At 46.2% G+C, this 22,022-nt stretch overlaps 1 protein-coding gene across 9 annotated transcripts in view; it reads left to right on the top strand.

The window, feature by feature from the left end:
* The window catches only part of NCAM1 (neural cell adhesion molecule 1), a 114,278-nt gene extending 92,484 nt beyond the window's left edge, over positions 1-21,794 (top strand). For 3 of the 9 annotated variants that reach the window (XM_066981306.1, XM_066981311.1, XM_066981307.1), the window contains 4 exons: positions 12,252-12,459; positions 12,879-12,995; positions 14,819-15,601; positions 17,999-21,794. In XM_066981306.1, the coding sequence (XP_066837407.1) occupies positions 12,252-12,459; positions 12,879-12,995; positions 14,819-15,601; positions 17,999-18,119 (1,229 nt within the window). In that variant the 3' untranslated portion in view covers positions 18,120-21,794. Of the gene's footprint in view, positions 1-2,482; positions 7,900-12,251; positions 12,460-12,878; positions 12,996-14,818; positions 15,602-17,998 lie in introns of those variants that run through there. The other 6 variants (XM_066981308.1, XM_066981312.1, XM_066981313.1 and 3 more) reach the window with 2 other exon arrangements.
* The last annotated feature ends 228 nt before the right edge of the window (positions 21,795-22,022 follow it).

Raw genomic sequence — 22,022 nt, 5'->3', positions numbered from 1 at the left:
AACTTCAGGGATGAAATTGCTGGACCACCTGTGAATTGAAGTTCTGATTGCTTTAAGGCAGATGGACGAACTTCAGCTGGCCTGAAGCTGATGTGTCAGCCACCTCCTGACTGCGCAGCCCCATTTAAGCATATTCGTGCCGAGACTGGTGCTGACAGTCTGTGCTGAAGGGAGTGATTTGATTTCATTCTGTCCTCTGGATTCTAACTCAGTCTCATGTTTTCCTTAGAACAATCAGAAAGTTTTCATCAGTGTTCGCCTTGCACTGAGACTTCAGTCCTTAATCTGCCCCTATTCCTGTCCTGTCTGAAGTAAACAGCTGAGAGCTCGTGCAGTTGCATGCCGAAACTCCACTGGATTAAGTCAGATAGCGTTGTTGGACATACAAAGGAGTGACCTGGGTGGTTGGGGCTCAAAAATGTTTGTGGCAGGGAAGATGAGGGTAGGGAGAGTGAGGGGAAATGGGGCAAAAGGGACTGGGACGTGTGTTTGAACAGGGCTGCAGTTTTGGTTGGAAGAATACTCAGTAACTCATTAAGCAACTTACCCTCTGATTCTCATTTTCAGCAGCACTACTACTTACTACCCTCACATATTTGAAGGACAACTGTGACTAATGTGGCAGGGGAAGGTGGGGAGTATTTGGCAAAGCGTGCCTTAATGGTATTTCAGACCAGAACAGTCAAATGCAGTAGGCTGGAACAGCAAATAGATGGTTCCTTTACACTCTTGTATATCTCCTCAGGGAAAAGTTACAAGCACTGATAAACATTTTTGTTCTTCCATGCTCCTTGGTTGCAGCCAGTGATGCTTTCTGGTGCTGGTATTTTCTCTTAGACTTTGTTACATGCTCCAGTGGGATGCCAAGAGGTACCTGGAACAGCTGGGATGATTTGCGCAGGTCTAAGAGCAATCTTGGAGAACTCTGTTTCCTTTGCAATATACAGTTCGTGCTGCAGTCTATCGCATGTGAGGAGCGATGAGCACAGCTGTCACCGAGCCCTTTAAATGCAGCAGAAACATGGGCAAGGACTCCTTAAAAGGATGGGAATTTTTGAAATATCCATTTTGTTTTCATGGGTGTAATTTCTTTGGCTTCTCTGGAATTACTATGTGAAGCACAGGAGGAATCAGTATTTGAGTTTGCAGCTTCCAGTGTTGCGCTTGGAAATGTTGGAAGCACGTAGGAAAGCAGTTGTTCTCAAACTGCATCTTGCTGCAGGGCTGACCCAGCAGATGGATGCAGCTGATCCTCAGGAAGAACGTGCCTCGGTTAAGGAGCAAGTAGAGCACTGTGCAGTGACATGGTTACTGCTGCCGATGCTGGATGGGTGACTCAGTTTCTCTAGCTTTTTTGTCTTCATTCTGTACAGAACTTCGGCTTACATTAGGCCTTTCAAGGTATTTCCAGATCCTTTGGTTCCCCGAGCTGTACTCCAAACTGATCATGTTTGGCACAATACTTCAGGAGGCCAGGGTAGTTTTTTCTGACACGGCCTCTCTGGAGATGAAGGCAGCTATGCCCAATTGCAGTAGGGAAGAGGCTCTGTCTGCTACTTTGCTTTAGCATCTCTTGTTTTCATAGAGTTTAGCTTGTGTTTTGATTTCGAAATGAGCTGGATAAGCAAAGCCAGAGCCAAGACCTTCAAAATAGCATTGCTGTGCTTGACAGTAATAGCTAGATATTTTATGCAAACTAAATGTATGTTTATTGAGTAGAGTCCTTTGTAGGACCATCATCTGTAGAATTTTCACAGTGCTCCTAAAGTGGATGGAAGGATAAGAGTATTGCTGAAAAGAATAATAATTGCATTACAGTAGTTCACACGCAACTAGAAGGCCGAATGGAAGTCAGCCCCGTATTCTTGAGTCCATCTTGCCTCTGAGGTTTTGCTCACCTGGATCTGTTATCCAAATCCTTGGTACAGCAGGCTTTGGGGGAAGAACTTGGACAGGCAGGTGGATGGTCTGCTCCACAAAAGCTTTTGTTTTCTTTATTTGTAAAAGGCAGTGTTGTCCTTTCAAATACCAGCCAGCCATTTTCTCGTGTTGATCACTGAGCCTTCTGTTCCATCATTTTTAATCTCATTTGCTTGCTAACCCCGTAAGCCCTGACCCGGACGCTGCTCTGCGGCTTTGGACATTGCTGAGCTTCTGAACCTGACCCTTTTGTCGGTGTGAATGTGCTAATGCTATCCTCTAACCTTTAGCCATTTTAATTTACTAAATTAAAGAAACCTTTGATTCTTATGTTTTCTATATTTATGACCTAATTTTTTTTATCTATTTTTCTCTTTCTCTTTCTTTCTTTCTTCCTCGTCCTTTCTTCCCTCCCCTCTCCCCCTTATTCCTTTCCTATGTCTGTCGTCATACATGTCACCTTGGATCTCACGGGACACATCCACGCTTGCCACATGCACCAAATTTGCTTTTTAAACAACCATATTTTCCCCTCCTGGGAACCATTGTCTGGCACCTGCAGCGACCTTGGGAAGTCCATCAACGTCGTCCTCCTTTGTTTCATTGCTTCTTTCTGCAGTGACTCTGCTTTTGCTCTGTTAGAAACTTAAAATAAAGCAATATTTGCTTGAAAAGGCCTGGGTCCTGCCAAGGTGTGAAAGCAGATAACTTTGTTTCAGAGGATCCTGTCAGTTCAGGAGGAAACAAAAATCTTTGATTTGAAAGAGTTAATATTTTGTAATGAGGAAAAATGGTCTAAGCCAAGTGTTTTAACAATTTTTTGTTACTTGTAATGAATTTGTCCTTTTTAATGGATGTAAAGGAAGATATTTTTGTTTGCTTGCTTTTTTTTTGTCATAAGAAGGTACAATATTGAAAGTCTTTTAAAAACAAACGAAAAAACCCCATGCAAACTGATCTTTACTGATTTGTCCACACATCTGGTGCTGATCACCACTGTGTTGTGCAAAACTTCTCTAAAGCCTCACCCACAAATGTAACCTGGCAGACTGAAAAAGGAAAGAAACCTATTGCTGGCCCATATTTCTCTGTGGGCTTCTGCATGTGGGTTCGAATTGATGGCCGTCAGAAAGTTTTCCTGACGTGGTGGCCTGAATATAAACATCTCGTGGGAATTGCACTGAAGACATTTCTTTCTTTCCCCTTCTATGTGGTTCAGTCCTTGGGACTTCACTGGCCCCTTGTGAGCAGTCAAATATCTCCTGACCCATAGCGGATCTCTGGGGCGTAATGCAGCCCAAGAACATTGAAGTTTGCAATGGATGCTTGTCTAACGTCTTCTGCTCCTCCACTTACTGTATTACCAACTTCCTAGAGAGATCCTTTTTTTTTCTTTGCCATTTTAACAGGAAGGATTAGCTTGGATCAAGTGACCTGATGATCTAAATGCTTATTATTACTGATCCTTAATCATATTCACGGTTAACTGTGCATGTGACGCTGTCAGACAGGATTAATCCATGGTGTAAATATGCAGCTTTGTTACCGAGTTCTGTGTATTGCATTTTGATGAACAAGTTTCAGGTGACTTTCTTCTTTGCTGTTTTTATTCAAAAAGAACAACAAAACAACAAAACCCTGTGCCCCTCATGAATTGTCTTTTGTGATGGGAAATCCATTCGGATGTGTTGCTCTTCTAAAAAGGGCGCTCTCTCCATCTAGGTCTCTTTCTCTGAAAGTGGGCCTGGGGTTGAAAAGAATGAATTGTTGATGTAGTTATTGAGCTGTCTGTATCGAACATCTCAAATTCTGTCAGTTGTCCAGGATGGGATTAATCTTCCTAACAAAGTGCTAAGAGGGACAAAGAACAAACTCTGCCATCAGTCTTGTCTAACTATGCATTTTATGCTCTGCACATAAGACTCTGCTGTGTTTATTCAGACCTTGTTCATGATAATTTGTGAACTTCTTGTCTGTCGAAATTATAAATGAAAACTTTTTGCAGGCATCGCACACAAAAGCATGTGGATTTCTTATTTAAAAAAAAAAAAACAGGAAAACGCAACACCTTCTTGCTTCTGGTATTCTAGAGTGTAGCAGACTTGTTTGGTCTCTTGAGTTTACACCTTAGCGTTACTGAAGTACAGCTCAAGTAAATGTAATTCTAAGTAATTCTAAGTCGTGTGAACTTCCACCTAGCTGAGTTTAAGCTCATCTGTAGATCTGACGCCAGCTCGTCCTGTGGCTTTCTTTTTTATCCACAGACAGAGGTTACTAGGTGAGAGTAAGCATCCAACTCAGAGTATTAAAATGATCTTGCCTAAACTATTAGAGTTCATAACTGTTGGGTGAAGAGAGAGCACCGCCTCCAGAAGCCATTCTTCCCACTGAAGACTTTGGAGGTGCATTACCCTCCCATGGGCTGCTCCCTTTAGTGACTAAGCAAAGCCCAGATCATTTACATGGCTCAAGTTATTTGAAATGAATCCCCTATTGAGCTGAAAATGCAATTGATATAGAAAATAAGCAAAAAGAGCTCCTATCCCTGTGCTTGCAAAAATAAGGAGCATAAGTGGTGTTTTCACCTCTTGTTTATGTAGGTTGTAACATGTTAGATCCTTGAGGTCTGACAGTCAAAACTGGACAAGATTCCAAGTCTTGTTCTTGATGTGAACAAAGTTTTTAAAAGCCTGCAGAAAAGCCAGTGCTATTTTTGTGGACTCGGAGATGAGACAGAGATTCAGATCTGGACCCAGAAGAGGTTTAAGCACTCAGATTTTCAGCACACGTACAATTTTGCAAGTAAATGTTCTGGGGGAATAACTCATACCTACAGGAGGGCTTTAGAAGAGGTGCTTCCATGTGTGTGTGATGAACTGCAGAGCTTTGCAGGATCTTACTTGGCCCATGGGATTCCAGCACCTGTATTCCCAGTTTGTTGTTAAGTTTCTACATTTTTACAGAGATGCATTTTATGTACAGAGACGCTTTTTTTGTATACTTAATTGTTTGGGGCTCCAGCAAACTAGTTAGAGATATTAAGAGTCTAAATGTTAATTTGATTAAATACTAAATCATTTTAGCTGTAGGGTGGAATGAGTGGTTCTTAAAATATTTGTAGATCAGTGGAATTTAATCAAATGCACCGGTCCCTGAAGCCGAGTAATATACTCCATGCTTCCTGCATTTTATAGCAACAGCAAAATTCCTTTACGAAATGCACACAGACAAAGTAGGTTAGCATCAACAACATGAGGTCTATAAGGATTCTTATATTACTTTTAATGCTAGTCTGTGAAAGGCTTGAAATGTCAATTTGTGTTGTGAATTAGAATTTATGAGACCAGAACTAGCGGAGGAGATTTGAAAGTTAATGAAAATCGCAGGGTTTTCTTCCCAGCCTAGGAAAGAAACAATTCTGGGCCCAAGTCAATTGCAGGAAATTAACTTGGCCCAGTTTCATTGTCTGAAATACAAAACCTGAGAATAGTGCAAAAACAAGGCCGTTCCTCTGCAGATCTGCCCTTACTCTCCCTGTACTCTTCTGCCTGGCTGCCTTTCCTCTTGCAGCTACTTGGGATCCCTTGGGCCAGAGGGTCGGAGCAGGAAAGATAGGATTTGGAGAAGAAAGGAGGGAGATCTCCCATTCGGAGCTGTCCTCTGGGTGTTTAGAGACAAAGGAGTTATTTGTAGCTATCACAGAAGAAACCGAATCTTTGTAAACAGAAGTGCTCGGTGGTTTTTATGGCCTTATGCAGTGGGTTCCAAACGTGTAGAGCTAGTCAGTGCCCCACGAGGTTTCAGCAGTTCTTCGGGACTGCTGTCCTGCAGCACCTCACGCTGAAGAGCTTCACTGACAGCACGTTCAGTATAGCTTGGGTGTTCTTCGTGATGAGTTTGTGGGTTGGCTGCAGATCATTTCCTGTGGTTGCAAAACAGCAGCAGTCTCTGTTAGAAGTGTATCCGCATGCTAACGAAACCAAAAGGACCCCTGAGGAGACTTGGAATTATTTTGTAGTTATATGGGAGCCCTCCTAGCGTAGCAGTAGAGAAGGTTTATGCTCCTGCTTCCTAAATACAAAAGGGCCCTAAGAGAGATTGGAATTAGATCACTTGGATGGGACCTACGAAGATCATTGAGTCCAACTGCCTGACTACTTCAGGGCTACTCAAAAATTCAAGGATTTTGCTAAGGGCGTTATTTAAATGCTTCTGGAACACTGACAGGCGTTGGGCATCGCCTTCCTCACAAGGAAGCCCATTGCAGTGTTTGACCACCGTCACAGTAAATAAATTCTTCTTCATATCTGGTCTGAAGCTCCCCTGGTGCAGCTTTGTGCTGTTCCCATGTGTCCTGTAACCCATTCCAAAAGAGGAGGTATCAGTGCCTCTGTCTCCACTTCCCCTCCTCAGGAAGCTGCAGAGCAATGCGGTCACCTCTTGGCCTTATTTTCTGCAGACCTGCTAACCCAAGAGTTCTCGGCCTTCCTCACAGGACGTGACTTCCAGCCCTTTTACCAGCTTTGTTGCCCTCCTCTGGTCGCTTTCAAGGACCGTAACAGCCTTTTCGGATTGTGGCGCTCAGGCCTGCATGCAATATTCAAGGTGAGGCTGCACCAGCACTAAATACAGCTGGAAAATCACCTCTTTGGGCCAGCTGGCTGTGCTGCGTTTGCACCCCAAAATGCAGTTTGTCCTCTTGGCTGCCAGGACACCCTGCTGGCTCACGTTAAGCCTGCTGTCAGCCAGCACCCCCAGATCCTTTCTGCAGGGCTGCTCTCCAGCCGCTCAGCTCCCAGGCTGTGCCTGTGTCCCGCATTGCTCTGAGCTAGGCGCAGCACCCGGCATTTACCCTTGTTGAATTTCATCCCGCTGATGATTGCCCAGTGCTCCAGTCGATCTGGATTCCTCTGCAAGGCAGAAGGAAAGACAGCAGGGCTCATCTTCGACACAAACTGTTGGTTATATTGTTTTCAGCAGATCTCTGGCAGTTATATGTAGTATTCAGTGTCTGAAGCTTTGCTTTTTCATGGATGCTTAGAGTCACAAAGAAAATCAGTGGCATAACACAGAACTGATGCTAGGCTTGAACATCTGTATCTGTTGTTACTCACAGAAGCATGTTTTCTCAATTATATCCAACCTTTGCTGTGGGAAAAGCCTTGCAGGTTATCTGGTAGCATGTGCCTATGGTTTGGACAAGATCCATCAAACCTCCAATACCTGCAGCAGTTTCCAGGCTTTCTGTTTGTAAACCTGTAGGGTTTTGTTCACGTTCCATTTGCAAGTGTTTTCAGTGCCTCTCAAGAAAGCTAACGGAAGCTAGGGAAAAGCAAAATTGAGGCTGCAGATCAAATCATGGAGCCATCACTGGGTGATGTACAATCAATTTCTCCATTGCACACGTTGCAATTAGCAAGATCAGTCATTTCGTGGGGCCTGATACTCACTGGTGGTTTGGGTTTGGTTTTGTTGTGGGTTTTTTTTTGCTTGCTTTTTTTGCAAAGTAGAGAGTCTGCTGCCCTTATGGATCTTCATGCTTGCCAAGGGCTATCAGAGACCCGATACTCTGCTTCCCAAACATGAATCACAGAAATGCACAAACATTTCTGTGTACAAACACGCAGATGCAAACAGGAGAACCTGCTATTGTCATTTTGTGTGGAGCGGCAAGTGTTACTTGGAACAGGAACCATTTTTCATCTGTTTTTGCTTTCTCTTACTAATCCTAAATAGCAAGGTGAGTATTCAGACAGCCTGTTCTGCAGTAGTGCTTAGTAATCTCCATAACACCTCTGGTTAGTAAGTAAAGCAGATATGTGCAACCGTGTTGGTAGAGGAAGACATGGCATTCTGCTCTTGTGGGAATTTCTGTAAAAATTTCATACATTATTTCTAGCCTGAGCTCATCCACCTTCTGTTTCCAGCTTTTGAAATTTGTTGTATCTTTTCTCGAATAAAGTGCCTTATTGTACGTGCCGTTCTGCTGCATTTAGGTATTTTTAGGGTTACGCTGACCTAGTTCATTCCTGCACATTTCTTTTGTTAAGTTATATTGGCTGAGTTTCCTAAGTCAGTCCTGTTTTATTTTATTTTTTTTTTAATTTCCCTGACTAGCCTCATTCCTCAGCATTGGTAGGGAACAGCAACTATTGATACTCCTGAATTTTTCCCCATTAGTCATACCCGTGCCCCAGAGAACTGTACTTTCATCTCTAGCTCCTTGTGTCCCTGCTTATGTACGTGCTGGGTATTGCCAGAAGTGAAGTGGTAAGAGGCCAGCCCGCCTTCCCTTGGGAATGCCTCAACCTTTTGATCTCCTGTGGTACAGCAAACTGTGCCTCCTGCCTGGGGAAGAAGTCGGTTCCATCCCGTTAATGTAAAGCAGCTTGCCCAAGTCCCATACGATGTGCAAACACTAAATCACTTGAAAAAAACATTACTGCACTGCCTGCTGAGGAACCAGAGGTGGTGGCTGTGCTCCAGAGACCGAGGCTGGTTGCCCTGGCTTGGGTTTGCAGTCCTCACCGATCCAGTGGGTCATGTGTGGTGGGCTGTAGCGTGTGGGCAGCGTAGTGATAAGGCTATCCGTGTGATCTATGCCACAGAAAATTCCTGACCTGAGACTTGTAGTTGATACTGACAGGCCTTAAAAAGCTGGTGCAGAATGGAAGCCAAGAGTAGGAATCTTGTTTGAATGAAATTCTCCAGAAGACGGTTTCTGTCACATGAGAAGATTGCCTCTGTGTCACTCCAGCAGTGGTGGCCTGGGATGAGGTACAGTTGGGAGGTGCAGTGAGAAAGTATGACTGCGTAGCTCACGGGTGATGCGTTCTCTTATGCATCTTTAGTAGCATGACAAGGAGCTCGTTCCTGGAAAGATGTTGTAGATGAGAAGTTTGACACATCCTTAGTTTTTCCTCCAGGAGCTGCTGGGAACGGGATCGTGTTACCTATTGAATAATCCATGAAAGAATACTGAATACATTAGAAGACCAAATGTATGTCCCCCTCGCTTCCTGCATGTACCACAGGTTCATTCATTTGTTTAATTATGCAGCTCCCTGCAAGGTGCTGGCTGGGGCTGGTCTGTGGCACAGACATTTTGCCAAGCATTTAAAGGACTTGTGATGGAAGTGTCAGCGTTGGGTGCCTAAGAGTGACTTCTAGATACAATAAAATAAGCAAAAAAACCTTTCCTGTTGGAGTCTGGTTTTCTCAGTACACGTTGGTGTTACAAAATGAAACAACACCTACCTACCTCGTGCTAAGGACGTCCCACCTCCTGGTTTTAAGTAATAAAAGAACAGCAACAGGAGTTGACCCTCTTTGTGAGAGCCCTGGAAGTAATCTCTCCACGTGCCAAAGTCAACATCACTTAGCCTCACAGGTCAAGGGGTGCTTTGCAGGGCTCTTCAGCAAAGAGATTCCAAGTGGTTGGGGGTTGTGACATCCAGTGGTGAAAATGTATGAGAAATAAAGAGAATCGCATCTTAATTGAACGAAAAAAAACAGGTTCCAAGGACAATGATGAGCGTGCTGGTCCTGTTCAGCTGTCTCTGCAAACATCAGCGATAAGCTCTGTGACATGCACAGGCCTTTGCTCACTGCACGGTCCCGTAGCGAGGCGCAGGGTACGTGATGGTTGAAACCAGCAGGCTCTTTGGGGTGGCTCGGTACATCTGCTCGGTGCTGAACTGCCTGAGAGCCAACAGCCAAATCTCTGCCTGCAGGTCAGCTTGGGAAGAATCACTGAATAAAACAAGTGGAACAAAAAGTAGTTTGTGCTTAGGGCGTGCTAGCAAGAGGCTGGGAAGCCCCAGCTGACAGCATTCAAGGCCATTCTTACTGGTTCTGTGACAATCCAATGCTTTGCCAGGATTAACTCATGTTTATCTGCTCCTGTTTCTAAGGAAGTATTTGGCATTTGATAAGCAGGTAGGAAGTCAAAACCACTTGTCTGAAGGTTAGTAGTGTATGGGCAACCCCGTGTGTTATCCAGGCTTCCTTCAGCACCTCTCAGCTGCTGACATTTTGTCTACCGGAAAAGGCAAAGGAGTTTTTTCTGTCTCACAGCTGAGGAAACGTGGTGGAGGTTGGGTTTTGGTACAGGGAGCTGCTGTGACCAGGACGGCGTCAACAGAGTGACAACTTGCCTGCCTTTGCCATTTGCTTCCTTAGAAGGTTGCTTGGGCCGTTGGCTGTACCTAAGCCAAAATATTCGTAGAGCATTCGCTAGTCGGCTCAGCAGTCTGTGGACTAGACGTGAACAGCTTGTGACTTCCCTCTCATTTCTGGTTCACTTCTGGATAGCTGGGTCTTACCGGAGGAAGGGGTGCGCCTCCTCCTGTGGCCTGTTCCCTGTACCCTGATCCATATTCAGTCATTTCTGCTGTCACCTCCTATCGGAAGAGGAGGTAATAAGAAAGTAGGAATGCACAAAAGAGAAGTCAAATGCACAGTAAAAGTCATCTCCCCCTCCTGAAGAGACCAACAGAACCTGAGGCCATGCCTCTCGCAGAGCCCAAGGCCCCAAGTAACACCGCCCAGCTGTTTGAAGCTGCCTGTGATACTGCAGATAACAGTGTCTGTAAGTTCTGAGGCTTGTCGGGGGGGAGATTTGATGTGGGGTTTTAGATTTTTGTCTCAGGAGCAGCTCCTCCTTTAGGTACATATTGGGATATCACTCAGCAAAGGAGGGTATTGTTATATTGCAAACCACAACCGATTCATAGAGTTTGGAGAGTTTCCTTCAGGAAGGGGTCAATTCTTGCTAGGATAGCACAGTTCTGTGGGCCAGGTATGCTCCGGACTGTGTTAACCTTCTGCAGGTAATGTTTTAGCTGGTAAGAGAGAAATGAATAACCAAGCAGTTATTTAAGTGTCCTTTCTTTAATGCTGGTCGGGGAAGCTGGCAGGGGAAGCTGCAACCAGGCAGCACCACAGGCAGCGTTATCGGTGCTTGACCTGCACAGCACCGTGCCCAGAGGGTGTTTCCTGACCTGGTTCTAGAGGGCTCGCTCCTGCAGCCTTGCAGAATTGCCCTGGCTGTTGTAAATTTGGAGGTTTGCCTTGTACAAATGTCTCGCCTTTGTATTCAAATACTGAAATCATCGAAGATTGTAAGTTTCGGATAGCAGCATGAGTTTGGGCCTAGTTCTCTACTGCAGCGCATGTGAACATGCATATCTTGCCTGTGGGTTTTGCTGCTTATTGCCTGGCTGCTGCCTTAAAGAATCGCTTCAGACTTCATTGGTACAAATTGTACTACTCTCGCGACTGACCTGCTGAGGAGCCTGCTGGCACCGGTCCCTCTGTGCTCTGAGGCAAGCATGTGCCTCTCACGGGGGCAGGGGAAGAGGAGGATGGATCTGGGGTTTAACCTGGAGCTTTCCTTAGGGAGCCACTAGTTCTCCTCTTCAGGGTGATCTGCCACCACCAGCTTGTTTCAAGCACCCCACTGGATAAGCTAGCAGACCTCCCCAGCCTGCAGTTGTTAGAGCAAGGCGAGCAGAAGGGAGAACCTTGGCGAGTCTGGTTCCTCCAGCAATGTCATTTACTTCCTGGAGTGAGTCCCGGCTTTGCTGCCTGCCTTGCTCACATCCCTGAACCCTGAGAGATGCTGATCTGTCCCTGCCAGGGGCCGCTCTTTGCCTCCTTCATGCTGATGAAAGTTGGTCTCAGGTGGCAGAGCTCATGAGTCCCTGGTCACACAAGTGCTTGCTTGGAAACAAGAACATGTGGGGAGACAGGCAGCACCTTTGCACGACCCCTGTGAAAACGAAGCTTGTGTGCTGCATAGCTGGTTGCACCGCGTTCATTTTTGCCACGTAAGGGGCTAGTCGACCTTCAGGCCTCGCTGGTGTTCATCAGCTTTCTGTGTCCCACCAGCGTACATCACGCTCCAGAGTCTAGGCTTCGCTTCCAGCTGTGACACTAGTCCTGTTCTGGCTGACAGTGGCAGTCGCTGTGTGCCCCAGGCGCAGCCTTCACCTGGGGGAGGTGGTGAAGGAGAGCAGGAGCAGTTCAGAGCTCCAGCTGGGTGTACGTTGCAGCAGGAGAGTTCTCTGTAGTCTGCTTTCCTGGCTTTAGTCCAGCAGAGATTAGATAAGCCCCATCAGGTCCCAGTGAATCTGTCTTTTCAGGTAGGTTGTCCTGCATGTCTAAAGGATAAAGTACTAATTATAGCACGTGGCTGCTAGGGAAAGAGTGCATGCCTTCTAAGTTTCCCATGCTTGCAACCTTAGTATTGCCAAATCTGAGCCATAGCTAGCCCCAAGTCGCCTTTTTCTAACTACGACGCCTTCTTTTTTCTCTTTTGGTCTCTAAAGCCAGCACTAGCCCTACATCAGGCCTTGGGACTGCTGCCATTGTAGGCATTCTCATTGTTATCTTTGTGCTGCTCCTGGTGGCTGTGGATGTCACCTGCTACTTCCTGAACAAATGTGGCCTGCTGATGTGCATTGCTGTCAACTTATGTGGCAAGTCTGGACCAGGAGCCAAGGGCAAAGACATGGAGGAGGGCAAAGCCGCCTTTTCGTGAGTACTGTTATCACTTCTCTCACTCCTTCTGTTGAGCAATGTGTCCCAGCAGCAACTCCAGAAAAGAAACTGTGTTTCAGGGAGTTCTGGCTTTCCCATCTCTGCTGGGAGGGTACTGAAAATAATCGGGGCCATGCTGTTTCTGCTTTTTATTTCCGGGAAGGGATTCCTTCAGACATTTCTCAGGTTTTGTCCCGTTCCTTTGAGTAGCTATCAAATGGCTGACCCATATGCTGGACATCATAGTGGTCTTCTGTACCGTAGCTAATAATTGGAAGGAGGGGTGACAAAAAAAAGTGGTCTGCTGACCAAGCCAACCTGTTTCTGTCAGTCACCATTGGTATTTCAAGTATGTCTTTGCAGGAGGATTCCTAACATGAATGGGAAACATTTTCTATGTAATTCCCTCGTTACAGGAAAGATGAGTCCAAGGAGCCTATCGTGGAAGTGCGGACTGAAGAGGAGCGGACCCCCAACCATGACGGGGGAAAACACACAGAGCCCAACGAGACCACCCCACTGACAGAGCCAGAGTATGTTGATAACCATTGATCTTAGCGCAGTGTCAGTCCAGTGCCCTTAGTTGCCTTAATCCCTGATCTCTAATGCACGTGACTTAGGGCAGGAAGAGAGGAAGACAGGTAAAATCTCCGTACTTGATTCCCAACATACTGGTGAGAAAACGCTTCCTCTTTTTCCTGACTGACTCCTAGTTCCAGCACTGGAGGGTGAATGAAGCAGTATTGCTTGAAAGGCTTGTCTCTGCTGGTCCAGTCCAGTGTGTAGATCCAGCACCCGTTGTGGTTTGTTGCAAGGGATCCAGAGCAAAAGTTAGACCTGAGATGGCACTGAATCCTGTCTGAGCTCAGCCCTACCGATGTCTAATGAGCGTGTGAACACCCTGTGGTGAAAGTAGCCCTCTATACTGACAGCAGCAGAGTTGCTGTGCTCTGCATGTTGGGGGAGGCATGGTAAGTCTGATTATTCCTTGGGAGGGCTGAAAACTACCTACAAAATTTGTTCATATCAGAATTTGTTCAGGACCTGAATCTGTGAATCCCTGCTAACAGAGTTTCGATAAGGTTTAAGTGTTGCCCACTGCCTACCTTAAACTGTTTCCTAAATTGGTGAGGTTCTAGAGCCTTCCAAGAACGTTTCCAGAACTTCTGGAGTAATAAAAGCAGCAGCTCACTGCAGGAAGCTGCTGAAATGCTTGGTAATGTTTGGGTCAGGTTTGGGATTGATGGAACAAGTTGGGTTCCTTCAGCAGAGTCACCACAGTGGTGATGTGGTCAGGTTCTTCCATCTTCGTTGTCTCACCAACTTTGATTAGGTTAGCAGTGGCGCCCACTGCTCCTACGGCTCTGCTGGAAGTCTGTGTGAGGCGAGAGGAGAAAGGAGGCCGTGTCCACAAGCGGTACGGAAATGCAGAAGTGACGCACTGTAGAATAGCTGGGATTTATCTTGTCATGATTTTCTTGCCTTGTCTTACCAGGGTTTTAGCTCAGTTACCTTCCTCTACAAAGGTTTTCTCTTAGTTAATAAGCCTGTGGTGGTGTTCTGAGGCACGCTGGCTTCTCATGCAGTAAGAGTTCTTGTTTGTTTTTTCCAGCCTCATCTGTGTACTTCTTACACTGATCAGTGCTATAGCACGGCTACTAAAGCGTAGTTAGAGTCAGACGTTTTCCTGAAGCAAGCTTTATTCCATCTAGAACAATAGGCAGACATGAATCTGCTCAGAAGGGTGGAAAACATCATCCCAAAGCTACGTGTGTATGTATATATATTAAGTGTGTGTATGAGAAAATATTCTGTGCTGTGTGGTGAAGATCTGAGACTTCTTGGCAAAAAGATATGGCCAAGACAAGGGAGAGAATTCAGGGGTCCTACACCGGGACATTGTTGCATGGTTACAGATGGCACCAGGCTGCAAGCTTAGGGAATTTGTAGAAAGCTTCCTTGTAAGGTTAGCTGTAGGAGGATGAGAGGGAAGTTAGGCTAAAAGAGAAGATTCTCTGCAAGTCGATGGGGTTACGTTGACTAAGACTTGAACCAAAATCTGCGCGAACAAGCCATTCCTGAAGGTTGTGTCCTCTCTGCTCTTCCTTCTCTTCCTAGTTGTCCTTCAGTCATCCCTGCCAGCCCTTGCTACCCTTTGCACATACGATCTCTGAAAAGTTTCTCGTTCTCTGCCTCCATGTTGTGTTTGTGTCGTAACCACATGCCATGCTGCTGCTGCTGCTGCTGCCGTGCCACCCACCTGCCTTCTCATGCTTACGCTCTGCTTCCCTTTCCCTTGCTGTCGTTTATGGGCTTCATTGTCTCTATTTCTCTTCTACTCCTGTCCTCTTCACAGGCACACCGCCGATACCGCAGCTACCGTTGAGGACATGCTGCCTTCTGTAACTACGGGCACCACTAACTCTGACACTATCACTGAAACTTTTGCCACTGCTCAGAACAGCCCCACCAGCGAGACCACCACACTGACCTCCAGTATTGCCATGCCAGCCGCGGCCATTCCCGACTCCAACTCCATGTCGCCTGGCCAGGCTACTCCAGCCAAAGGGGGAGCCGCCTCAGTCTCTTCACCACCGCCCTCCTCTACCCCCAAAGTGGCTCCCCTTGTCGATCTCAGCGACACCCCGAGCTCTACTCCAGCTGCTAATAATTTGTCTTCAAGTGTCCTGTCCAACCAAGGCGCAGTGCTCAGCCCCAGCACTGTTGCTAATGTGGCCGAGACCTCCAAAGCGGCAGCTGGTAACAAGTCGGCTGCCCCGACCCCTGCAAACCTCACTAGCCCTTCAGCTCCATCAGAGCCCAAGCAGGAGGTCTCGAGCACCAAGAGCCCCGAGAAGGAAACTGTGCAGCCCAGCACAGTGAAGAGCCCAACAGAGACAACCAAGAACCCAAGCAATGTGAAGAGCGAGGCTGCTTCAGGCAGCACCACAAACCCTTCCCAGAATGAGGACTTTAAAATGGACGAAGGGACCTTCAAGACACCAGACATTGATCTTGCAAAGGATGTTTTTGCAGCTCTTGGCACTACTACTCCTGCCAGTGTGACTAGCGGGCAAGCTCGCGAGCTTGCTTCTTCCACTGCAGACAGCTCTGTACCTGCTGCACCTGCAAAGACCGAGTATGGCTGCCTTTAATCTTCTGTTGGTTGTGTGCTGTCTCTCTTGTGCACTGGTGCTTGTGCTGTGTTCTTGTTGGGTGTTCTCTGAACTAATCTCATTGTTTCCATAGCAAACTAACTCACCAGTGAACCAACTAAGCAGGGCTTGGCTTTAAAGGTCCAGGAGGAAAGCAGGAATAGGCTGTGCCAGGGCAGCAGAGAAAAGACAAACCCAGGAATTTATCATGAACGTGTGATTCTTTATATTTTTCTGCAGTTTTATCTATCATAGATTATTCTTTTGTGAAAGAGATTGGAAACAGTTTGGTTTGGTGCAAAGGAAGCGCTGTCCTCAGAGGCTCTGAGTTCCTGCAGCCACCCAGATTCCATTTCCTAACAGATCAGCAGAGCCAGTCAGAATTGACGTCAGTGTAAGGCAGGGCAGAAGGTAGTGCCATGTGAAACTAAATTGTGGTACCTCTGCGTTTGTGCTTGAAGGGACAGGATAAGGCAGAGGGGTAAGGGGATGCAATGCGATCCTGTCTGGGAGAGGGGGAGCACTCACAGTTGGGTCAGGAGAACTGGGTGGTGTCTTTGTTGTCCTGGTTCATCAGAGACAAGTCTCCATCCACCATTCTGGGTCACCTTTATACCCAGCTGGTTCATTCAGAGAGCACCGGCACGCCCCGAGGCGGGACAGCCATACAAGTCCTTTGGAGCCTTACTCCCTCTGGCCAGGACGCACTTTTCTCAGCTGAGATGAGTCTGCACCTGGTGTTTGGCAGGAGATGCCGTAACTGGAGAGTGAAAGCCTGAAGTCCCCACCTGCTAACTGGGGGCAGGGTCCTCAGCTGTTAGGCAGATGGCGGACAAGAGCGCTCTTGGTGTGGCAGTTTGGGCAGTGGTGGTGACAGAGGCGTTAGAGCAGAAGCTTGGAAAATGCTGGCTGAATGAGCCTCTCTTTAGGACACAAGCACTGAAGTTCCCCGTTCCTTCGGGCTTCCTGTGTGTTCTCCACGTGTTGACAAAGGCAGAGAATCAAATAGAAGGAACACCTCCTCTTTCCTGCCTGAGCAGGGGCTGTGCTTTGTAACTAGAAAGACTCCTGAACAGGCAGCTCAGATCTGGTCTGGGAGAAGCTCCCAGAAGGCTGAGTCCACACCGCATCTTGGGCTTTGGCAAAGGAAGGCGTGTTGGTGACACGGGGCCCTACACTGCCTCAGCTAGATTGCTGCCAGGCCCTAAGTAGCTGCTCGTGAGCCAGGTTTGCAGCTCACGCTGATACCTCTAAGCTATGCTGCAGCTACCACAGTGAACGCATATCCTAAGCGACAGGTTTGGTTAGAACTTCTTCCACCCTCATTTCTCCAGGAAGATCGCCTCATTCTGGAAGCTTTGCATTTCATCCAAAATAAAGCATGGGCCTGGGTTGTCTTGCTTTGACACTGTGGTTCCCGTGGTGCTCACACTTCAGAAGGGAAGTCAGGCAGACATCGCAGAGCCGAGAGTTAGGCTTTTTCCCACAGCGGAGTGAAAACCCATGCTGTTTTACTCTGTTGTTCATCCTAAGGCCTGGTCTCCCTATCTCCCTTGCTGTGCTCCTGTCCTCTCCTAAATCAGGGGACGTGCTGCCACGTGATGGTTCCACAGCACTGCCTTGTGCCCCCCCAGCTCCGGATCCTCCCTGGGATGTCTGGTGGCTCCCCAGGTGCCCTGGGGCTGCAGGGAGCCAGGCAGCTTGATGGGCGCAGAGAAACCCCCGTCCGCTTCAGTTCCCTGCGGGTAAAAGCTACCGCCCTGTGCTGCTGGGTGCTACAGAGACGTGGCGCTTCTGACTACGAAGAGAGTGTCGGACAGGCAGGCGTCTCTCGTTCTTCAGTGAAGTGCCAAAGGCAGGCTGATGAATCTGAGCTGTAGCATGGGAAGCTGTTGGCCTTCCGCATGCTTGCGAAAAGGCATCTGACAGAATCCCCTTGTTGCGTTTCCTTCTGCGTACTGTGAAATTCCGAGAACGAGCTCCTGTAGAAAAAGAGATTTGCTGCTAGAGGGGCAGTCTGTTCCGACAGGACGTGTGGGTGACGTAATTCGTGACGGTAAAAATCCAGTTCTTGTGCGATTGTGTGGTTTCCTGTTCGTTCCCGTGGCATTTCACACCGCAGCACGCCTCGTGCTTCTGCTGCAGCCTAAGACCAGATCCTGCTCGTGTGTCAGCTCAGGGCAGGAGGGAAATCCTAGAGCTAAATGCTGGGGGGAATGGAGGGGAGGGGGACGGGAGGTTGGTTTTATTTATCTTTGCATTTGTCAAGGAGCTATGTTTGAATGTTTCCAGGAACATATTCTTTCCTTATCGCTAATTCACCATCGATGGTCTGTATTTCTCTGTCTCTAAACTGTGCCATTTTGGTGATTCTTCCTCAGGAAAACCCCAGTAGAAGACAAATCTGAAGTGCAAGCAACGGAAACTAAGACACCTCCAGCAGAAGTCAAGACGGTCCCAAACGAAGCCACACAAACAAATGAAAATGAGAGCAAAGCATGATCAGCGACAGATGAAAAAAATGACAGAACAACTTCACCCAAGCATTTAAAACACGAAACACAACACACATCTCATTCCTCTAGTGTCTGTTGCCTTTTTTTAAAAAAAACAAAACAAAACAGAAAATGCATAAACGGGGGGGGGGGTTCTCTCTTTTTCTTTTTTTTTTTCTTTTTTTCTTTTTTTTAAAAAGATTTTTAGAAAGGTTCTATTTGTTGTGCACTTGCTTTTAAAAAGTAATACATTTTAAAAACAGGGTTAAACCCACAACCAAACCAGGGCTTAGCTGACCCTGTATATTCAAATAGGCAAAATTGCAAATACCAGTTACAACATCGTTGAGGAGCTCAAAATCAACTAGTCTTAGACAAAGAAAAAAAAAAAAAGAAAGAAAGAAAAAAAGACCCTGTTCTTTCCTTGGTTAGTATACTAGATATAACCACTGTACTGCTTGACTACTTGGTACAGATGGTCCTTAATGAACAAAGTCCACAATTTATTTTTATACTTTTCAGTCGAGTTTGAAATATGTAAAGCCTCATAAATAAGTTATAATTTCTGTTCACCTTGTATTTGTTCAGGATGCAAAGTGTCTTGAGCTCTTTGTGGCTGAATTCTGTTCTCCACGTTAGACATTTATTTGGGGGGGTTATTATTTTTTTTTTAGGAAGAATGCCAAAATTGCAGCTTCGGGGGATATATTTCAATTTGCAGTATTCAGACTCTACATTTCTTTAAATTTTATGTTAATTTTTGCCAACTTTTGTTCTTTCCAGTGTTTACAATTGACAAATATTTTTTTTAAGTTTTGTTGTGTTTAAATGTATGTGTAAAATAGCTGCCTTTTTTTTTTTTTTTAAGTGAATCCAGTCTATAGATACTAGGTTAGCAGCATGCTTGCTTTGCAAAGGGAGACATTTTTAAATATCGATGTTTACAGTAGTTTCCCCTTTATCTTTTTTAATTATTATAATAATTATAATTATTATTATTATTTCTTACTGGAGTAAGAAAAAGAGTAATGCTGGTCTTTGGTTTGTTTTTTTGGGGGGCGGGGGGTGGGGATATTCCAACCACTTGTCACCAATCGAGGTCTGTACCCAGCAGTCCACATAAACACACGCTTAGCTTGGAATGAGAGAGTTGCTGGCGAGAGTCCTTATATGCCTAAATTTATGAAGAGTGTAAGTCCCTTGCTGGACCTGGGCCTGACTGCATAAGAAAAATATCATCTCTGCTTTTTTAGGACATTCTCCCTTTTCCTTCATGGAACCCTCCCAGAGCTTTGAGAGGCAGAAGAGAGATTGTACAGTTAGGGCTGGGCTGGTCTTATCTCAGATGTTCGAGGACATCAGTTTCTCCTTAATACGTCAGTAAACGCCATTTCCTTTGACCCCAGAAAGCTGATTTAAAAGCAATGACTTTCTGCACTTAGAGAAAAATGAAGTTTGCTTTTGAGGAGTGGTAACACCAAAAAAAAAAAGGAACGTCCTTCTCTCATGTGGGTGAAGTTCCTGAGCACAAGGATGCTTGGCAGCGTGTGAGCCCCCTCCTGCAAAGGCAGCCCCAGCAGGGCTCGTCTGTCCGTGGGTGCTCTGCAGAACCAAAACCATGCAATCAGTGCTTGGAAAGCGGTGCCAAGGCTCCCCTTGATTCCCTGGTCTTTGGATCATGTCTTCAAGAGTCAGAAAAGGGGCTGATGCGGCATCATTGTGCAGGGGGGAGCTTATCAGTGGGAGTTATCATTGGGAGTCACGGAGTAATACCGAGATTTAGGGGTGAGAAGACGCTTGAGCAGAAGGAAGGCAGAGGTGTACAGGGGTAGACCAGCCCGTTGTATAGAGCTGTTCCTTCTCTGGGGGGGGGTTGTTTTTTCTTTTTTTTCTTTTTTTCTTTTTTTTTCTTTTTTTTTTTTAATTCTACTTTAGATCTGCAAGCTTGTGCACTGTGGGTGCGTGACTATTTTAGTGTGAAACGTGTTTTTTGTCATAGTATTGAAATAATTAAAAAAAAAAAAGCTTCAACATAGTTTGAATGTGGAAGGTGTAGCGGATAGTTCAGATTTGAAGAATTTATTCAGGAAAAAAAAGAGAACAACTCTTACGAGGAACAGAAGCCTTTAAATGAAAAACAAAACCGAGCTGACGATGGCATCCATTCCGATGTGCGAAGGTGACAAACAGAAGGATGATGGGGGGCAGAGAGACTGCGGTTTGGCTCAGCTAAAGTGAGCCACTCTCGTTGATGTACTCTTCTAAGTACGCAGTCTTCTCCAGTGGCATCGCAGAATTTCAAGCTGTGAAAATAATGGTTTTGTCATTTGCTAAGTGTGGGGTTTTTTGCATTTTTTTTCCTCAGCTCCTGGGGATGGAAATGGAGGATGACTGGATATGCAGGCACAGACACGCATGCAATACCCATCCCGAGCAGGACATCAGGGCAGGATAGGTCCTCACTTCAAAGCCTTGTGGCAGATTTGGCCTTTGCTTGACCCAGGACAGCAGTGTTGGTGTAAGTAAGGCAAAATTTGGTCTGTGTTCCCTAGGGCTTTTTCTTTTCTAAGAAATCAGTCCACCATAAAAACCCACCATGGTCTACAGCTGGGGAGAGTCCTTGGGGCAGCGGAGGACTGACTGGTGGCAGGCAATACGTACCTCTGTTCCTTGGGATGGCCACAACAGCTTGTTCCTCATTTCTGTGACGTTTTTGACTGCTGTTGTCCTCTTTATGTTATACCTCATAAGTTATGACCCGCTGAGAGCTGAGCAGCCGATAGGGAACAAATGCTAATGACCAGAAACCTGTCCGGGGACGCTGGTCAGCGCCTGCCGGGTGAAAGCTGTGACTCTCACCTTGGGCTGGCATTTCTGTCGTAGCAGGTAACCAGCTGAGGGCCCGATCCACCACCCAGCCACGTCTTTAGAAATTACCCTGCTGGCTGCAGTGGGTTTTTATCAACTGCTGGAGTGAGCATCGTCCCAAGGCAGGAGTCCCCCCGTGGTGCCTGAGCCCTGGGTCTGTCTGTCCTCCTGCTGTTAGTGCTCCCGTGACACCGCCCGACACCCAGTGCTTGTAGATCCATTCTGAGGAGTGTTTTTATACTTCCCCTTACCAGAGAAGAATTTGTTTTAATTTAGAAGTATCCCGCTCCGAAGATAGCTTAGGCTTCATTGGTTTTATTTCACCTTTTGAAGAGGGACCAACCTGATGCCGTTTGCGCTGTATATGTTTATATATGTATCCATGCCATACATATATATATCTATATGGCAACTCAGACTGATCAGCTTCTAGTTGTGGAGTGATTGCATTTCATGCTGCACCATACGTAAAGATGATGAGATAATAGTGCATCCAGTTGTTCAGCTTTTAGAGTGGAGTTTTATTTTCACACTTTTCTATGGAGCCTTCAAACCCCAGATTTTCACACTAGGCTGTTTTGATAGTTGTTCTCAGACCCTCCATTGACATCCTTACCCAGCATTCCCTACTTTTGGGGGCCTTCTATCTTGTTAAAAAAACGAAAAAACAAAAAATCTTTTTACCGAGTGAAACATCGATTCCACCTTTATTCCCATTCTCACTGGTGTAAATACTGATACTAACTGAGGATTTTGACTTTGCATTCTGTCAGAATACTGTGTTCAAATAAAAGTTACAAAAAAAAAAAAAAAAGCTCACGCCTACCGTCTGCTCTTCTTCAGATGCTCTCTGCTAGGTCCCGTGCACAAGCATGGGTTCCCTGGGCTGTATTTGCATGCATGTTCATCTCCCAGTGTTTATCATCCCACCATGGGATGCCGGCAGCATGAGCCAGGCCCTGGGCTGTAGCGAAGCAGGCAACACAACCAGGTGCGTAACGATGCCAGTGGGCACCCTGCGTGCCTTTCCGAACCCCTGATG

The sequence above is a fragment of the Anser cygnoides genome, chromosome 21 (assembly GCF_040182565.1).
Source record: "Anser cygnoides isolate HZ-2024a breed goose chromosome 21, Taihu_goose_T2T_genome, whole genome shotgun sequence".
NCBI classification, from domain to species: domain Eukaryota; kingdom Metazoa; phylum Chordata; class Aves; order Anseriformes; family Anatidae; genus Anser; species Anser cygnoides.
The sequence above is the reverse complement of the archived record's forward strand: the minus strand, read 5'-3'. Positions and strand labels throughout refer to the sequence as shown.